The sequence below is a fragment of the Rhinatrema bivittatum genome, chromosome 8 (genome assembly GCF_901001135.1).
Source record: "Rhinatrema bivittatum chromosome 8, aRhiBiv1.1, whole genome shotgun sequence".
In the NCBI taxonomy this organism is placed as follows: Eukaryota; Metazoa; Chordata; class Amphibia; order Gymnophiona; family Rhinatrematidae; genus Rhinatrema; species Rhinatrema bivittatum.
The window spans coordinates 72,657,268-72,671,695 of record NC_042622.1 but is presented as its reverse complement, the minus strand read 5'-3'; the positions used below and the strand labels follow the sequence as shown (position 1 = coordinate 72,671,695).

Sequence of the window (14,428 nt, the reverse complement as noted above, 5' to 3'; positions counted from 1 at the left end):
GCTGCTGTCTCCTGGGTGCAGAACCTCTTTAGCTGCAGCCACACTCTCCTCGGAGCTTATCCTAATCGTGATACTATATCCACTTCTTCCACAAAACACAGATTTGGATGACTCCCAGTAGAGCAAGAGTCCTGGGATAGGTTTCCTCTTAAAGAAGAATCTTATCAAGATGTATTTATTTATTTATTTAAAAAAATTATAGCCTGCTTTAAGCAAAAATTAAAAACAGGAAATGACAAAGCAATCATAAAATACTTCATATGTGAACAAAGATAACAGAGACAACAAGACAGTGCAGATTGTCTGCATACCCGCTACTGCAAATAAAATCATTCTGCCACTACCGAACCTAGTCTTTAACTACCTGATCAGCTGCTATTAGGATTGTGGACCTTCGTATTGGGGTGAGATTGGTGCAGTGTACAGGATGGGCCCCGTTGGACCTCACCGCCAACTGGTTGAACACATGGTACAGAGACTGGGCTGGAGCTTCGCCTGTACCAACCCCTTTCCCTTCAGGTTGATCCTTTGGGTTCCGGGGGTTGGCAAAACTTAGGTGGCAGTCTCTGTGACGCTGATAGAGAAGATCTGGGGCCAGGCGGAGATCAGTGACAGGTGGCAGGCAAAGATGTCGAGAGTCCAGGCTATGGTCAGTGGCAGGCGACAAGTAGCAGTATCGAGAGTCCAGGCTAAGGTCAATTATGAATAATCCATTCGAGGGCAAGGAAGAGGTAGTTAGGTGAGGCCGGAAGCATGAAGGCAAGGCTGGCAGGATGAAGAGACAAAGACAAGGCTGGAAAGCTGAAGGCAAAGCTGAAAGGCTGAGTGAAGCTGGAGGGCTGAGAACTCGCATTATTCCAAGGTAGTCGTCCCACAGCTGAGGTACTGAAGTGTTGCAAGGCCGGAGTTTAAATACCCAACCGTGAGACATCATCTGGAAGCACCGGCCAATGCTGTTCCCGCCGCAGGGCCTTTAAGTATTGACATGCACCTAGAGGAGGGCCCGGAGATCGACGGCATCATCATCTCTGGCCGCTTGGCATGGCAGCGTTTCTGGCCGCTTGGAGTGGTGGGACCTGCATGGCTGGGCAGCGTGGGGTGAATCAGCTCGCAGGGGCAGCCCGCGATCCGGCAAACGTAACAGATGTATAGCTTAATTTCATTTCCTATACCTCAGATTGAAAAGCCAGTTGAAACAGGTGAATTCTGAGTAATTTTCTGAACACCTTGATGCTGAAAGCATTCACTCCCTCTCCTGCAGATCCAGGGACTCCCACTTTGAGTCTTGGAATGCTTCAACATAAAAAGGTTCAGAGCTTTCTCAGTTTTTTTTATTTTATTCAATCTAACAAACTCTCTTCAGGCATTTCCCAAATGAGCAGTGTTTGAACAACACTATACTGCACTATCCTCTGTGGAAACACATGCTTCACTAATAAGGAATATTTAAACCCTCTTTCACACATATAGGCTAATATTGAAAAGAGCTAGGTGGCTAACTTAGGGCCTCATTCAATAAGCATTTTTCCCATAGACAAAGAATGGGAGAAAAGTCTTACGGGTAAATTTTAAAAGAAGCACGCGCATGTCCTTGTGCACGCGATACCCGACACGCGCACATGGACACGCCGATTTTATAACGTGCGCGCACTGATGCACGCACGTTATAAAATCTGATACCCTTGCGCACATACATCACCCGATTTTATATTGGTGTGCACATGTGCGTGGGGGGACACATAAGGGGGGATTTTCTGAAAAAGCGCACAGCAACGCATTTGGGACATCCCCTTTATTGGAGCGGACTGGGAGGGAACTTCCCTAACCCTCTACCTAACCTTCCTCCCTTTTCCCCTCTCCTCTCCTCTCCTCCCCGACCCCTAAACCCTACCTATCTACCCTCAATTTTTTTGTTCAAGAATTTACCTGCTCCTTTGGAGCAGTAGTAAGTTCTGCACGCCAGCCAGCTGCCGGCACACACTTCCCCGGGACAGGGCCTTATGGCTGCTGTCCCGGCCGGCCCCTGCCTCGTCTCATACAGTCGCTGCCCCGGGTCCACCCCTTTGACATAGCCTGGCACTTCTATGCATACCAGGAAATACGTGTGTGGCCGGGCCATATTTAAAATGCGCTCTGCCTGGCCATGCAGGTATCTTCTGTTTTTTTCGCGTGCTGAGCTTTGAAAATCTGCCTTTTAGTGAATCAGGTCCTTGAGTTAAAGGCACTTAGATCTGCCTATGTGAAAACAGCACTTATGAAAATTTAGGCACCTAAAAATGTGTGGACAGGTAGGCAGGATTTCATGCTAGGCATCTAATTTACACAGCCAAATCTAGGTGCAGGGATGGCTCCCTAAATCTAGGTGCTATCCTTGCCCTCCCCCAATTCCTTGATTCCCCCTCTCTACTTGAGCCAAAATACCTTCCTCCTCTCCCTCCCACCATCCAATTTAAGAAAGATACTCTAGTGGCCGTCTCTTGCCACTGTAACAAGATCATCTGAGACCCATGGGACACTCCCCCCCCCCCCCCCCCCAAACTTATTGCCGCAAGAAAAAGATCCAGGACTCCTGCCCTACACACCCTGCCACCATAACCAAACGATCTGGGCCCTTTGCTGTCACAACAGAAGGATTTGAGATACCCAAACTGCTCCTCCACCACCAAATCAAAAGATCTAGTATCCTCGAACCACTCATCTCCACAACAAAAGATTCCGAGGACTCCCGGGCTCTTATCCCTCCCCTTCTTCTCCTTTGCTACTGCAATAAAAAAGATCCAGCCTCCCCCGGGCACACGTGCACTCCCACCACCCCTCTAGAAGTTACACATGATTCCAGGCAGGAGAGATGCAAGCTCTCTCCTGCCTGCATCGCTGACTGAGGTTGCATGAGCAACCAACAGCGTTCTTAATGCAAGTCAGCACAGCAGGGGGGGAAGGAGCTGAGGTCCCTCCTGTCTAACAAGAAGAAGGAAGGGGGGAGCCATGGGGAGGGGCCCTAGATCTTAAATGTGGCTAAAAGATCTTTAGCAGCTTTGAGAGGAGACATTCCTAGGGGCATGTTTTAGTTGGGGGAGGAAATGTTCTCGCACAGATGGTATTTTCCAGTCTTTTCCAGCAACGGTTTTACCTTCAGAAAAAAGCAGGTGCCAGTAACCTCACAGTCTTTGTGCCCATGGTAAGTTTAAATGCAGAAGTACAAACCTACTTTCACTTTCAGGCCTATACAGTAAAGCGCAGCAGTGGTTACCCGGTTTTTAACCCGCTTTGGACGCACATTTTGGACGTGTAAGGCGTACCCGCGATTCATTATTGGCTTTTACGCGTCCTTACCGCTTGCTGAAAAGGACATGTATCCCTTTCCCGCCCCCGCATGTATATGACATGTTAATGATCGGATTAGCTCTTCCCTCCGATACAGTAACGTGTGCCCAAATTATTGCCCTGTTAACCAGCTCATTTACCGCGTCTTTAACCTGAATATTTACCGCCTACCCTGTCCCTAGCGTTAGTGTGGTGTTCAGTCAGCTCCGTACCGGACAACGGTTGAGAAATGCTCGACATGCTCGGCAAGGTCGTGGCTTGGACATCCGAGGTCTGGCGCTCAAGGCAGTGGTGCCTACAGTGGCTTGGACGTCTGCTGCCTTGAGCGCCCAGCCGGACATCCAAGCCGTGACCTCGGACATCCAAGGTCGCGGTGTCCATGATCGGAGGCGGGAAGGTCCATGAACGGAAGCCGAGACCTCGGACATCCAAGGTCGCAGCGTCCGTTCATGGACCTTCCCGCCAGTTCTACCATAAAGGGTTTCAGCCTCCTTTGCGTTCAGATTATTCTCACCGCAGTATTCGGGGAAGGAACCCAGAATAGAAATTACAAAAACTCTCACCTCTGTTGTAGAGGAGCTTACATCCCAGATATAAAGCCCCGTCTCCTTTGATCAACACCTCTCCCAAACCAATCAGGATTCGGGAAAGGCTTCGACCCGTAGGCAGCAGCAGCCAATCAGAGTTAAGGGGTGGGTTTGGCTGCTGGAGTGAAGCGCATGGGTAGTACGGCGGCCGGAGGTACTGCTGTGTTTGCGGGCATTCAGCACGCAGTGTGAAGAAATGTGTAGCATCTTTAGCACCGTGGGAATGCTGGAGTTATAGAAACGTGTTTTAAATACTATAGCCGACCAGGTAACGCTCGAGGGGAAATGTTTTTTTGATGAACCGGGGCAGCTAGTGTGGCCTTCTCACCTGTAATCAGCCACAGCCCGAGGACCTCTTTCTCAGGCGAATACATCCGGGCGTCCATGATCGGAGGCACCGCTGCCTTGAGCGTCTGGCCGGGCGCTCAAGGCAGCGGTGCCTCTGATCATGGATGCCCAGATATTTATCAGACCCCGTATGATGGCAAAGAAAAAAAATTGATTGTTTTCCTTCACACTATTGAAATTGAAAGGATTTACGCAAGCTTTTTCCCTAATGTGGAACTCAAATTGGACACAGAGTCAATCCCAAGAGAAGAACTGTGGTACCTTAACAAGTTGAAATGATAAGATCACTTTAAAAACATTTTACATTGAAACTGATAAACAAGCCGCGAGCTTGGACATCCGGCTGGGCGCTCAAGGCAGCGGTGCCTCCGATCATGGATGCCCGGATACAAGCGGGAAGGTTGGTGTCCGAGGTGGCGGCTTCCGTTCATGGACATCCGAGGTCGCGGCTTCCGTTCATGGACCTTCCCGCCTGTATCCGGGCGTCCATGATCGGAGGCACCGCTGCCTTGTGCACCCAGCCGGACGTCCAAGGTCACGGCTTGGACGTCCGGCTGGGCACTCAAGGCAGTGGGGTCTGTAGAAAAGAACCATCCACTTACCTGGTGGAATGACATTTCAAATGACAGGTACCAACGCACCCTGGATACTGTATAGGCGCTGCATACCGCTCTATACAGTAAAATGGATTGCGAGCGCCTACCGCTTCATTGACGCGCTTTGGACGCCGCTTGGATTTGTGTCTAATTTGAATACTGAATCGAGCGGTATGTGAACCAAAATATGAGTGCGGCAAACAAGCTGGCACCCGGCACCACCGCACTGTTTCTTACGCGTCCTTACTGTATCGGCCCGTTTGAAAGCTGGTGCAAAGCCCACAGGTAAAAAAAATGTGTGCAGTCCTTCTTCCAATGTGGACAGTTTAAAAATGTCCCCCCTAGTGACAAAACATTAAAAACATCCGAAAATTCTGCCAGGAGAGCTTAAATGATTGAAAACTTCAGGGCAATAATTTTGTTTGTCCAAAGAATCCTGTCTTTCTTTCCTGCGAGTAGTATGGCTGTAAACATTTAAATCCATAAAGTGATATAAAAATATTCTTCCAAAATGTATTTATTATTTACCTTTGGGTTTAACTTATGTTTTAATATTTTTTTTTAATGGCAGTTTAATGTATTTGGTCTTTATCCTTGATTTTAATGTGTAAAGGTGTAGGTGGATAGCCAAATCATCAAGTCAATGAGCATACACGATAAGATTTATTTTATTTATTTACTTATTTGTTTGTTTGTTTTTATATACCGACATTCGACAGGGATAACACATTGGTTCACATAAAACTGAAAGCAAATAAGTCATGGGCTGCTTATTTTTACAGTGCAACTTAGAACAGTTTTGGCAAAGACTTCAAATTCCAAATATTTTAGAGCCGTATAGACTTTTAATATTTTCATCAAGATATCAGCTTCAAATTTTCAACTGAATTCACTCTTCCCTCAGAACAGCTGCAATGTTTTTGTGTATGGAAACCCTCCCCACACACACACACTTTCCATCCTCCTCCTGCCCATCCGTCTCCCTTTCCTTCTGCAGATTATGCTTTATTTTACTCTTTGCTTTACTGTTGCCTTATTGATTTATTTGACTCTGCAATTCTCTTTGTTTCACTGTTGCCTTAATTATTTTTTTTATTTGGCTCTGCCTTTTCCTGAACGTAAGCTCGTGACGTCATCATTACGACTCCTGTTGCTGACGGTACTTGATTATGTGATCTCTGGAATGGTGCAGTTTTTCAAAAACCTGCTGTTTACTTCCACTCTCCAGATGTCACATTCCTATTAATGCTGTTTAGTCTATTCCTGTACCATTGTTATCAAGGTGGGTCTCCTTGGGTTCCGTTAATGCTTTTTAAATACTGTTTTATACCTGTTTTTGCCAATTTGTGTCCATACTGATTGATATTCCTTTGCTTGTAGATTTAGTCTCTCCCTATGCAATCTATGAAACATGGTCTAAAATGTTTGGACTTTGAAGTCTTTGATTTTAATGACCATCTGCTCAAAGTTTCTTTTTTTCTAAAAACTGATTCCAGTAGACTGTGGACTGAAGAGACTAATGGTTATGAGGAGGGCCTGGGTCTATCTTTGTTGTCCTACAATTTATGGGATACCATTTTGCAATGAAGCTGTGCAGTGCATTGTGCAACACTGACTTGTGACACTGTTGTGCAAAAATGTTGTGCAGACTTTAGCCTGGGACATAAGCAATGATATTTTCTGGGTTGTTTGGTTTTTTTTTTTTGCTCTCATATCAGAGATGGTTACAATCAGTGGAGAGATGCATTTAAGCCCACCCACATCCTAGCAAACTTGTGTAAGAAAAATATGCTTCCTGCACCGGAGTACCGCCAGGAGGTGGTGAAAGTCAACAACAAGATCTTCAAGATCCCAAATGAGGCTTTTCCTGAAGGTAAATTTGTCCATTCAAGAACACTGTCCTGCTTATGGGAGGTAATTTTCAAAAGGTTTCAGAATGTAACATGTCAAAAGAACAACATAGTGGCTAAATGTGATGTGAAAGAGGTTATTAAAGCCAAAAAGACATATTTTAAAAAAATGGAAAGCAGGACCTAACCAGGAAAATAGGAAGATGCATAAGCAGTAACACTGGCAAATTAAAAATAAAATACTAATAAAGCAGGCCAAGAGACAATTTCAAGAGAGATGTTTCATGGGGCAAAAAATAATTAAGTACATTAAAAACAGGAAACCTGTGAGGGAATCAGCTGGACCTAATGGTCCAGCTGATTCCCTCACAGGTTCCAGGTGTAAAACTAAATAGTAACAAATCACTGGATCTTGATGGCATTCACCCCAAAGGTTCTAAAGGAACTCAAATACAGATTACCAGTAGCAAGTCTGCAATTTTGTAACTTATCATTCTAATCTTCCTTTGTACCTGTTATATTACGGAACACTAGGAGAGCGATCCCAACTTGAGGGGATAGTGTGCCCTTGGGCCTCTGCACGATCCCAGACGAGTCCAAGACAGCACCGAGGGTTGGCGAGGCATGCCCCAGCATGGGTGAACACAAAGTCTGACCCTCTGCCAGACCTGCATGCTCCTGGAAGCCAACAACATCATGTTGGTAATTGAACAGTCCTCCGACCGTTCCCAGCCCTTTCGAACCTGCCGCTAGGTATCGGCAAGAAGCAGCAGGCCAGACTGAGGATGAGGGTAGACGGAGGCCTTGTGACACAGAAGACTCGAGACAAGACGAGAAGACACTGGAAGAGGATGAGGATCTTGGAAGACTTTCGATGAGACGAGGAACTTGGAAGACTCTTGGATGAGATGAGAAGCTGGGAAGGTTAGACATTGGAACTGTCTCTCAGGGCACCCTACACAGTCCACCTGCGGGACTGGTCACGGACCACCCTGTCCCACTGCGCGCCCTACACAACCTGAAGAGGCTGGTCCCGGACCACGCGGAGAGCAGGACAAGCGCAGGAAGGGAATCCAGCTGAGACGAAACTCCAATGACGAAGCCGGTGTTATCCGGAGAACCACAGGAGCTGGCGGATCCAGGAGAACTTGAAAACACAGGAAGAGAATCCAGCTGAGATGAGACTCCAATGACGAAGCGAAGTGTCATCTGGAGAACCACAGGAGCTGGTGGATCCAGGAGAACTCGAAAGCACAGGAAATGGAACATCAGGGAACCTGGAACATCAGTAAGCAAAACATCAGGAAGCCTGGACTAGGAACCTCGAAACATGAAGACATGGAATATCAGGAAAAATTTAGTAAAAATTTGTAACCTATCATTAAAATCATCCATTGTACCTGAAGACTGGAGGATAGCAAATGTAACCCCAATATTTAAAAAGGGCTCCAGGGGTGATCCGGGAAACTTCAGACTGGTTAGCCAGACTTCAGTGCCAGGAAAAATAGTGGAAAGTGTTCTAAACATCAAAATTACAGAACATATAGAAAGACATGGTTTAATGGAACAAAGTCAGCATGGCTTTACCCAGAGCAAGTCTTGCCTCACAAATCTGCTTCACTTTTTTGAAGGAGTTAATAAACACGTGGATAAAGGTGAACCGGTAGATGTAGTATACTTGGATTTTCAGAAGGCATTTGACAAAGTTCCTCATGAGAGGCTTCCTAGGAAAAGTAAAAAGTCATGGGATAGGTGGCGATGTCCTTTCATGGATTGCAAACTGGCTAAAAGTAGGATTAAATGGACAATTTTCTCAGTGGAAGAGAGTGGACAGTGGAGTGCCTCAGGATCTGTATTGGGACCCTTACTTTTCAATATATTTATAAATGATCTGGAAAGAAATACGACGAGTGAGATAATCAAATTTGCAGATGACACAAAATTATTCAGAGTAGTTAAATCACAAGCAGATTGTGATAAATTGCAGGAAGACCTTGTGAGACTGGAAAATTAGGCATCCAAATGGCAGATGAAATTTAACGTGGAAAAATGCAATGTGATGCATATAGGGAAAAATAACCCATGCTATAATTACACAATGTTGGGTTCCATATTAGGTGCTACAACCCAAGAAAGAGATCTAGGCGTCATAGTGGATAACACATTGAAATCGTCAGTTCAGTGTGCTGCGGCAGTCAAAAAAGCAAACAGAATGTTGGGAATTATTAGAAAGGGAATGGTGAATAAAATGGAAAATGTCATAATGCCTCTGTATCGCTCCATGGTGAGACCGCACCTTGAATACTGTGTACAATTCTGGTCGCCGCATCTCAAAAAAGATATAATTGCGATGGAGAAGGTACAGAGAAGGGCTACCAAAATGATAAGGGGAATGGAACAGCTCCCCTATGAGGAAAGACTAAAGAGGTTAGGACTTTTCAGCTTGGAGAAGAGAAGGCTGAGGGGGATATGATAGAGATGTTTAAAATGATGAGAGGTCTAGAACGGGTAGATGTGAATCGGTTATTTACTCTTTCAGATAGTAGAAAGACTAGGGGGCACTCCATGAAGTTAGCATGGGGCACATTTAAAACTAATCGGAGAAAGTTCTTTTTTACTCAACACACAATTAAACTCTGGAATTTGTTGCCAGAGGATGTGGTTATGCAGTTAGTATAGCGGTGTTTAAAAAAGGATTGGATAAGTTCTTGGAGGAGAAGTCCTTTACCTGCTATTAAGTTCACTTAGAGAATAGCCATTGCCATTAGCAATGGTAACATGGAATAGACATAGTTTTTGGGTACTTGCCAGGTTCTTATGACCTGGATTGGCCACTGTTGGAAACAGGATGCTGGGCTTGATGGACCCTTGGTCTGACCCAGTATGGCATTTTCTTATGTTCTTAGGAAGTCACAGGAGACAACGAAGACAATGGAAGCACGACGATACATGGAGCTCCAACGAAGAATGAAGACCTGACGGAGCGCTGGAAGACGAGACTTCCAGAGACAAGTAACTCCAATGCAAGGCAAAGCTGACGTGTAGGAGAAGCCCTTTTATAGGGCTGATACAGGAAACCAGGAAAGCTGACTTCGGTGGGGCCCCACCTACGCTGCCCCTTTAAGAAGGGGAAGAATATGCGGGCCTGCCCCTTAGGAAGGGGGCAGGACCTTGAAGAGCAGCCATGCTGCCGCAGAGACACAGGCAGGAGCAGGGAAGCTTGATGGCGGCATCCCTGCCGCAAGGACTCCTTCAGGGGCCACCCAGGCCACAGAACAGGCCCCAGCGGTGGCGGCTCCATGCCGCTGAAGACAAGGATGAAGACTCACAGCTCCCTGCCGCAAGTAACAAGGAGGCGGGCTCTGGCTGCTGCGGAACGCAGCTTGATGTCGGCATCTTCGGCCACATGGATGGTCGAAAGCACGGCTTCAGGCCACGCGGGCAAGACCCCAAGAGGTGGCTCCATGCCGCGGAGAATGTTAGCGGCTCCATACCGCATTGAAGAAGTCAGCATGAGAGGTAAAAGACATGCTCGCAGGGAACTCTACGGGCAGGATCATAACAGTACCTGAGGACTGGAGGTTAACCAAAGTAATGCCAGTTTTCAAAAAAGGCTCCAAGCATGACCTATGTAACCACAGACTGGTGAGCCTGACATTGGTGTCAGGTAAAATAATCGAAGCTATTGCTAAGAACAAAGTTACTTAACATATGGATAAACATGGCTTAATGGTGAAGAACCAGCATGGATTTAGCAAAGGGAGATCTTGCCTTTCTAATTTATTAGAATTCTTTGAAGGTGTGAATAAGCATGTGGATAAAGGTGAACCAGTCGATAGAGTGTATTTGGATTTTTAGAAGGTGATTCAAAAAGTCCTCAGGAAACTAGAAAGTCATGGAATAGAAGGTGATGCCTTACCATGGATAAGTAAACTGGTTAAAAGATAGTAAACAAAGGGTAGGACTACATATTCAGTTTTCATAGTGGAAATAAATAAACTACTTCAAGGATCTATATTAGGACCAAAGTTTAACTTATTTATTAATTATGTGGAAAAGGGAGCAGCGAGTGAGCTAATCAAATTTACAGAATACACAAAAATAGTCAAAGTAGTTTTAAAAAAACACAGACTGTGAGGAACTACAGAGGGACATTTCTAGACTCAAGAACTAGGCAGTTAAACGGCAGATGAAATTTTATATGGGTAAGTGGAAAGAAATGCACATAGAGACATATAATCCTAACAATAGGTAACAGGGAGCCTAACTTTCAAACTTAACCATGGAGGAACATTTACATGCATAAGTGAACAAATGGAGATTTATTCTAGAATTTTATAAACTGTGCAGTGGGAGATTTGTGAAGAACCACTGCTTATTCCTGGAGAGGGCAACAAGAAATGGATCTACAGTTTGGGATCTGTTGGATACTCCTAGAGATCCAGATTAGTCATTGTTGGAGATGGGGTGCTGGGCTCAATGGACCTTGGTCTGACCCAGCATGGCACCGCTTCTGTTTTTATGTCCTTAATTCAATGCAGACATCACAATGATACATGCTCATGTGGGAAACCACTGTGTAACTTTTTCCACTGTGAAAACTGACCATTAAGGGCTTGATTCATCAAGACACAGTGGAAAACAGCCTCAGTGAATCAGACCTTTATCATAAGAAATTGCCATGCTGGGTCAGACCAAGGGTCCATCAAGCCCAGCATCCTGTTTCCAACAGAGGCCAAACCAGGCCACAAGAACCTGGCAATTACCCAAACACTAAGAAGATCCCATTCTACTGATGCAATTAATAGCAGTGGCTATTCCCTAAGTAAACATGATTAATAGCAGTTAATGGATTTCTCCTCCAAGAACTTAGCCAAATCTTTTTTGAACCAAGCTACACTAACTGCACTAACCACATCCTCTGGCAACAAATTCCAGAGCTTAATTGTGTGTTGAATGAAAAATAATTTTCTCTGATCAGTCTTAAATGTGCTACTTGCTAACTTCAGGGAATGCCCCCTAGTCCTTCTATTATTTGAAAGTGTAAGTAACCGATTCACATCTACTCGTTCAAGACCTCTCTTGATCTTAAAGACTTCTATCATATCCCCCCTCAGCCGTCTCTTCTCCAAGCTGAACAGCCCTAACCTCTTCAGCCTTTCCTCATAGGGGAGCTGTTCCATCCCCTTTGTACCTTCTCCATCACAACTATATCTTTTTTGAGATGCGGCGACCAGAATTGTACAGAAAATTCAAGGTGTGGTCTCACCACGGAGCGATACAAATACCCTTTGTTTACTATAAGAACATAAGAAGTGCTATGCTGGGTCAGAACAATGATCCATCATGCGCAGCATCCTTTCTTCGACAGTGGCAAGTCTGTTCCACCTGGAAACTACCTGGGAAAGTCTAATCCCTATCATCACCCAAGTTCATCTGACCAACAGTTGTCCTCCAGAAACCTTCCCAAATCTTTTTCAAACAAGGCAATACCTTTAGCCTTGTCCACATTCCCTGGCAATAAACTTCATTGTGCATTGACTGAGACATTCCATCCCATTTATCAATTATGTTTCCTTTCTAGTTCCACACTGTCTTTTTTGAGATGTAGTGATCTGAACAGTATACGGTACTCAAGGTGTGGCTGCATCATGGATTGGCACAGAGGCATTCCGATATTCTTAAATTTGTGTTCTATTCCTTTCTGAATAATCCCTAACATTCTAGATGCTTTTTTTAACTGCAGCTGTACACTGAGTAGAGGTTTTTAATGTATTGTTCACCTTGAGGTCCATATTCAAAAGCCATTTAGCTAGATAAGAAGGTGGTGTTTCGTGGGCAGGCAAGAGGCGTTCCCTCTGGTTGGGACAAAGGGCTGTCTTAAAGCTAGCAGGTTAGACATAACTGGCTATAATAACCAGAAATATTCAGCAGCGCGACCATGTCACTGAATATAACCTGCTAGTTAGCCGGATATGTTTATCTGGCTAACTAGCTGAGCTGCATAACAGCTGAAAATAGACCTCAGTGATTTCAAGATCCTTTTGCTGAGTGATAAATCCTAATATGGAATCCAGCACCAGCATTATTTTTTCCTATATGCATCATTTTGCACTTGTCAACATTAAAATTTAATCTGGCACTTAGATGCTCAGTTCCCCAATTTCACAAGGTCCTTCTGAAATTGTTCACAATCATTTCATGTTTTAACTACATTGAATAATGTTGCTCCCTTTTCCATATCATTAGTGAATATATTAAGTATTATATTAGAAAGACAGTATAAACATATGATTACGCTAACAATCATAAATGGTAACCACACCCATTCCCCATTTAGAGTATATTATTGAACTATGTAACCGTATAATACTGGCACCTTCTGGATAATTTAGAAACCAAACCAAACATATTTGTGCCTAACTGTAAACCGTTGTAATGGTGCACTACTAAACGACGCTATAGAAAAGTTTTAAATAACTGGTCCCAGAACAGATCCCCAAGGCACTCTGCTATTCACTACTCCCCACTGCCTCCTGTCCCATGACTTTTTAACTTCCTGAGGAGTCTCTCATGAAAGACTTTATCAAATCCCTCCTGAAAATCCAAATATCAACCTGCTCACCTTTATCTACATATTTATTTACACCTTCAAAAAAAATCTATTGTAAGACAAGAATTTAATTTACTAAAACCATGTTGATCTTCCCCATTAAGCCATGTTTATTTCTATGACCATTAATTTTGTTTTAAAGAATAGATTCTACCATTTTACCCAACACTGAGCACCCCTCTTCCCAGCCCCAAGAAAAAAATAAAATGTAATGTGGGGCAATTTCCTACTCCCTTCCACCCACAAAGAATAATTAACATTGTAGCAGTGCCAGTGGAACCCCTACCTCTACCCCCAAAGAAGAATTATATTGTTATGGTTCCTGGCCGCGCTTACCCGCGGCCAGGCCCCCCTACCTTCCTCATCCTGCTAGCACAGGGTCCCAATCAGGGCAGCCAGCAGCGCACGGGCCGCGGCATGATGGCCTCCGGACGTCGGGGAGCAGCGTCGGGGAAGACGCGGCAAACCCCGCCTCTTAAAGGGACAGCAGCGCGAAGACCAAGCCGGCCCCGGAAGATGACATCATCAGCCAGGGAGATTTAAACCTCTCCCTGAAGACAGGAAGACGCCTTTGCAACAAGGTTCCAGTGGTTACTCGCTTGTTTTCTTCTGGATTCCCTGTCTCCTGGCTTGACTTGGATTGGATTTGGACTTGCTGCTTGCCGCCTGCCTTGAACATTTGCCTGGATATTGGACTTTGCTGCTTCACTGCCTGCCCTGACCTGTGGTGTAGATTCTCTGTCTTCTGGCTTGACTCGGATTGGATTTGGACTTTGCTGTTTGCCGCCTGCCACCGACCCCTTGCCTGCAACTCTGACTTTGTTGTTTGCCGCCTGCCTTGGACCCCTCGCCTGGAACTCGGACTTTGTTGCTTGCCGCCTGCCTCGGACACCTTGCATGGAACTTTGCATCACTGTGCTACAGTACATTTCCACCTTCCGGAGACGAGCACACCTTGGCACTGCTGGTGGGTATCATCCCTCGTCCCGAACCAAGGATCCACTTTCCTAACAGATTGCAAAGGCCATGGATCTGGTGGATTTGACTGGTCTCCAGGCTATTCCAGGCCTAGCCCAACAGCTTATGCAGCAATGACAACAGCAGCAGCAA

The 14,428-nt window shown here is 45.3% G+C and overlaps 1 protein-coding gene across 1 annotated transcript in view; it reads left to right on the top strand.

Annotated features, from left to right (window-relative positions):
• The window catches only part of LOC115097189 (fer-1-like protein 4), a 359,866-nt gene that overhangs the window by 310,061 nt on the left and 35,377 nt on the right, over window positions 1–14,428 (top strand). The window contains exon 38 of the mRNA XM_029612774.1: window positions 6,574–6,728. Within this exon, the coding sequence (XP_029468634.1) occupies window positions 6,574–6,728 (155 nt within the window). The remainder of the gene's footprint in view (window positions 1–6,573; window positions 6,729–14,428) is intronic.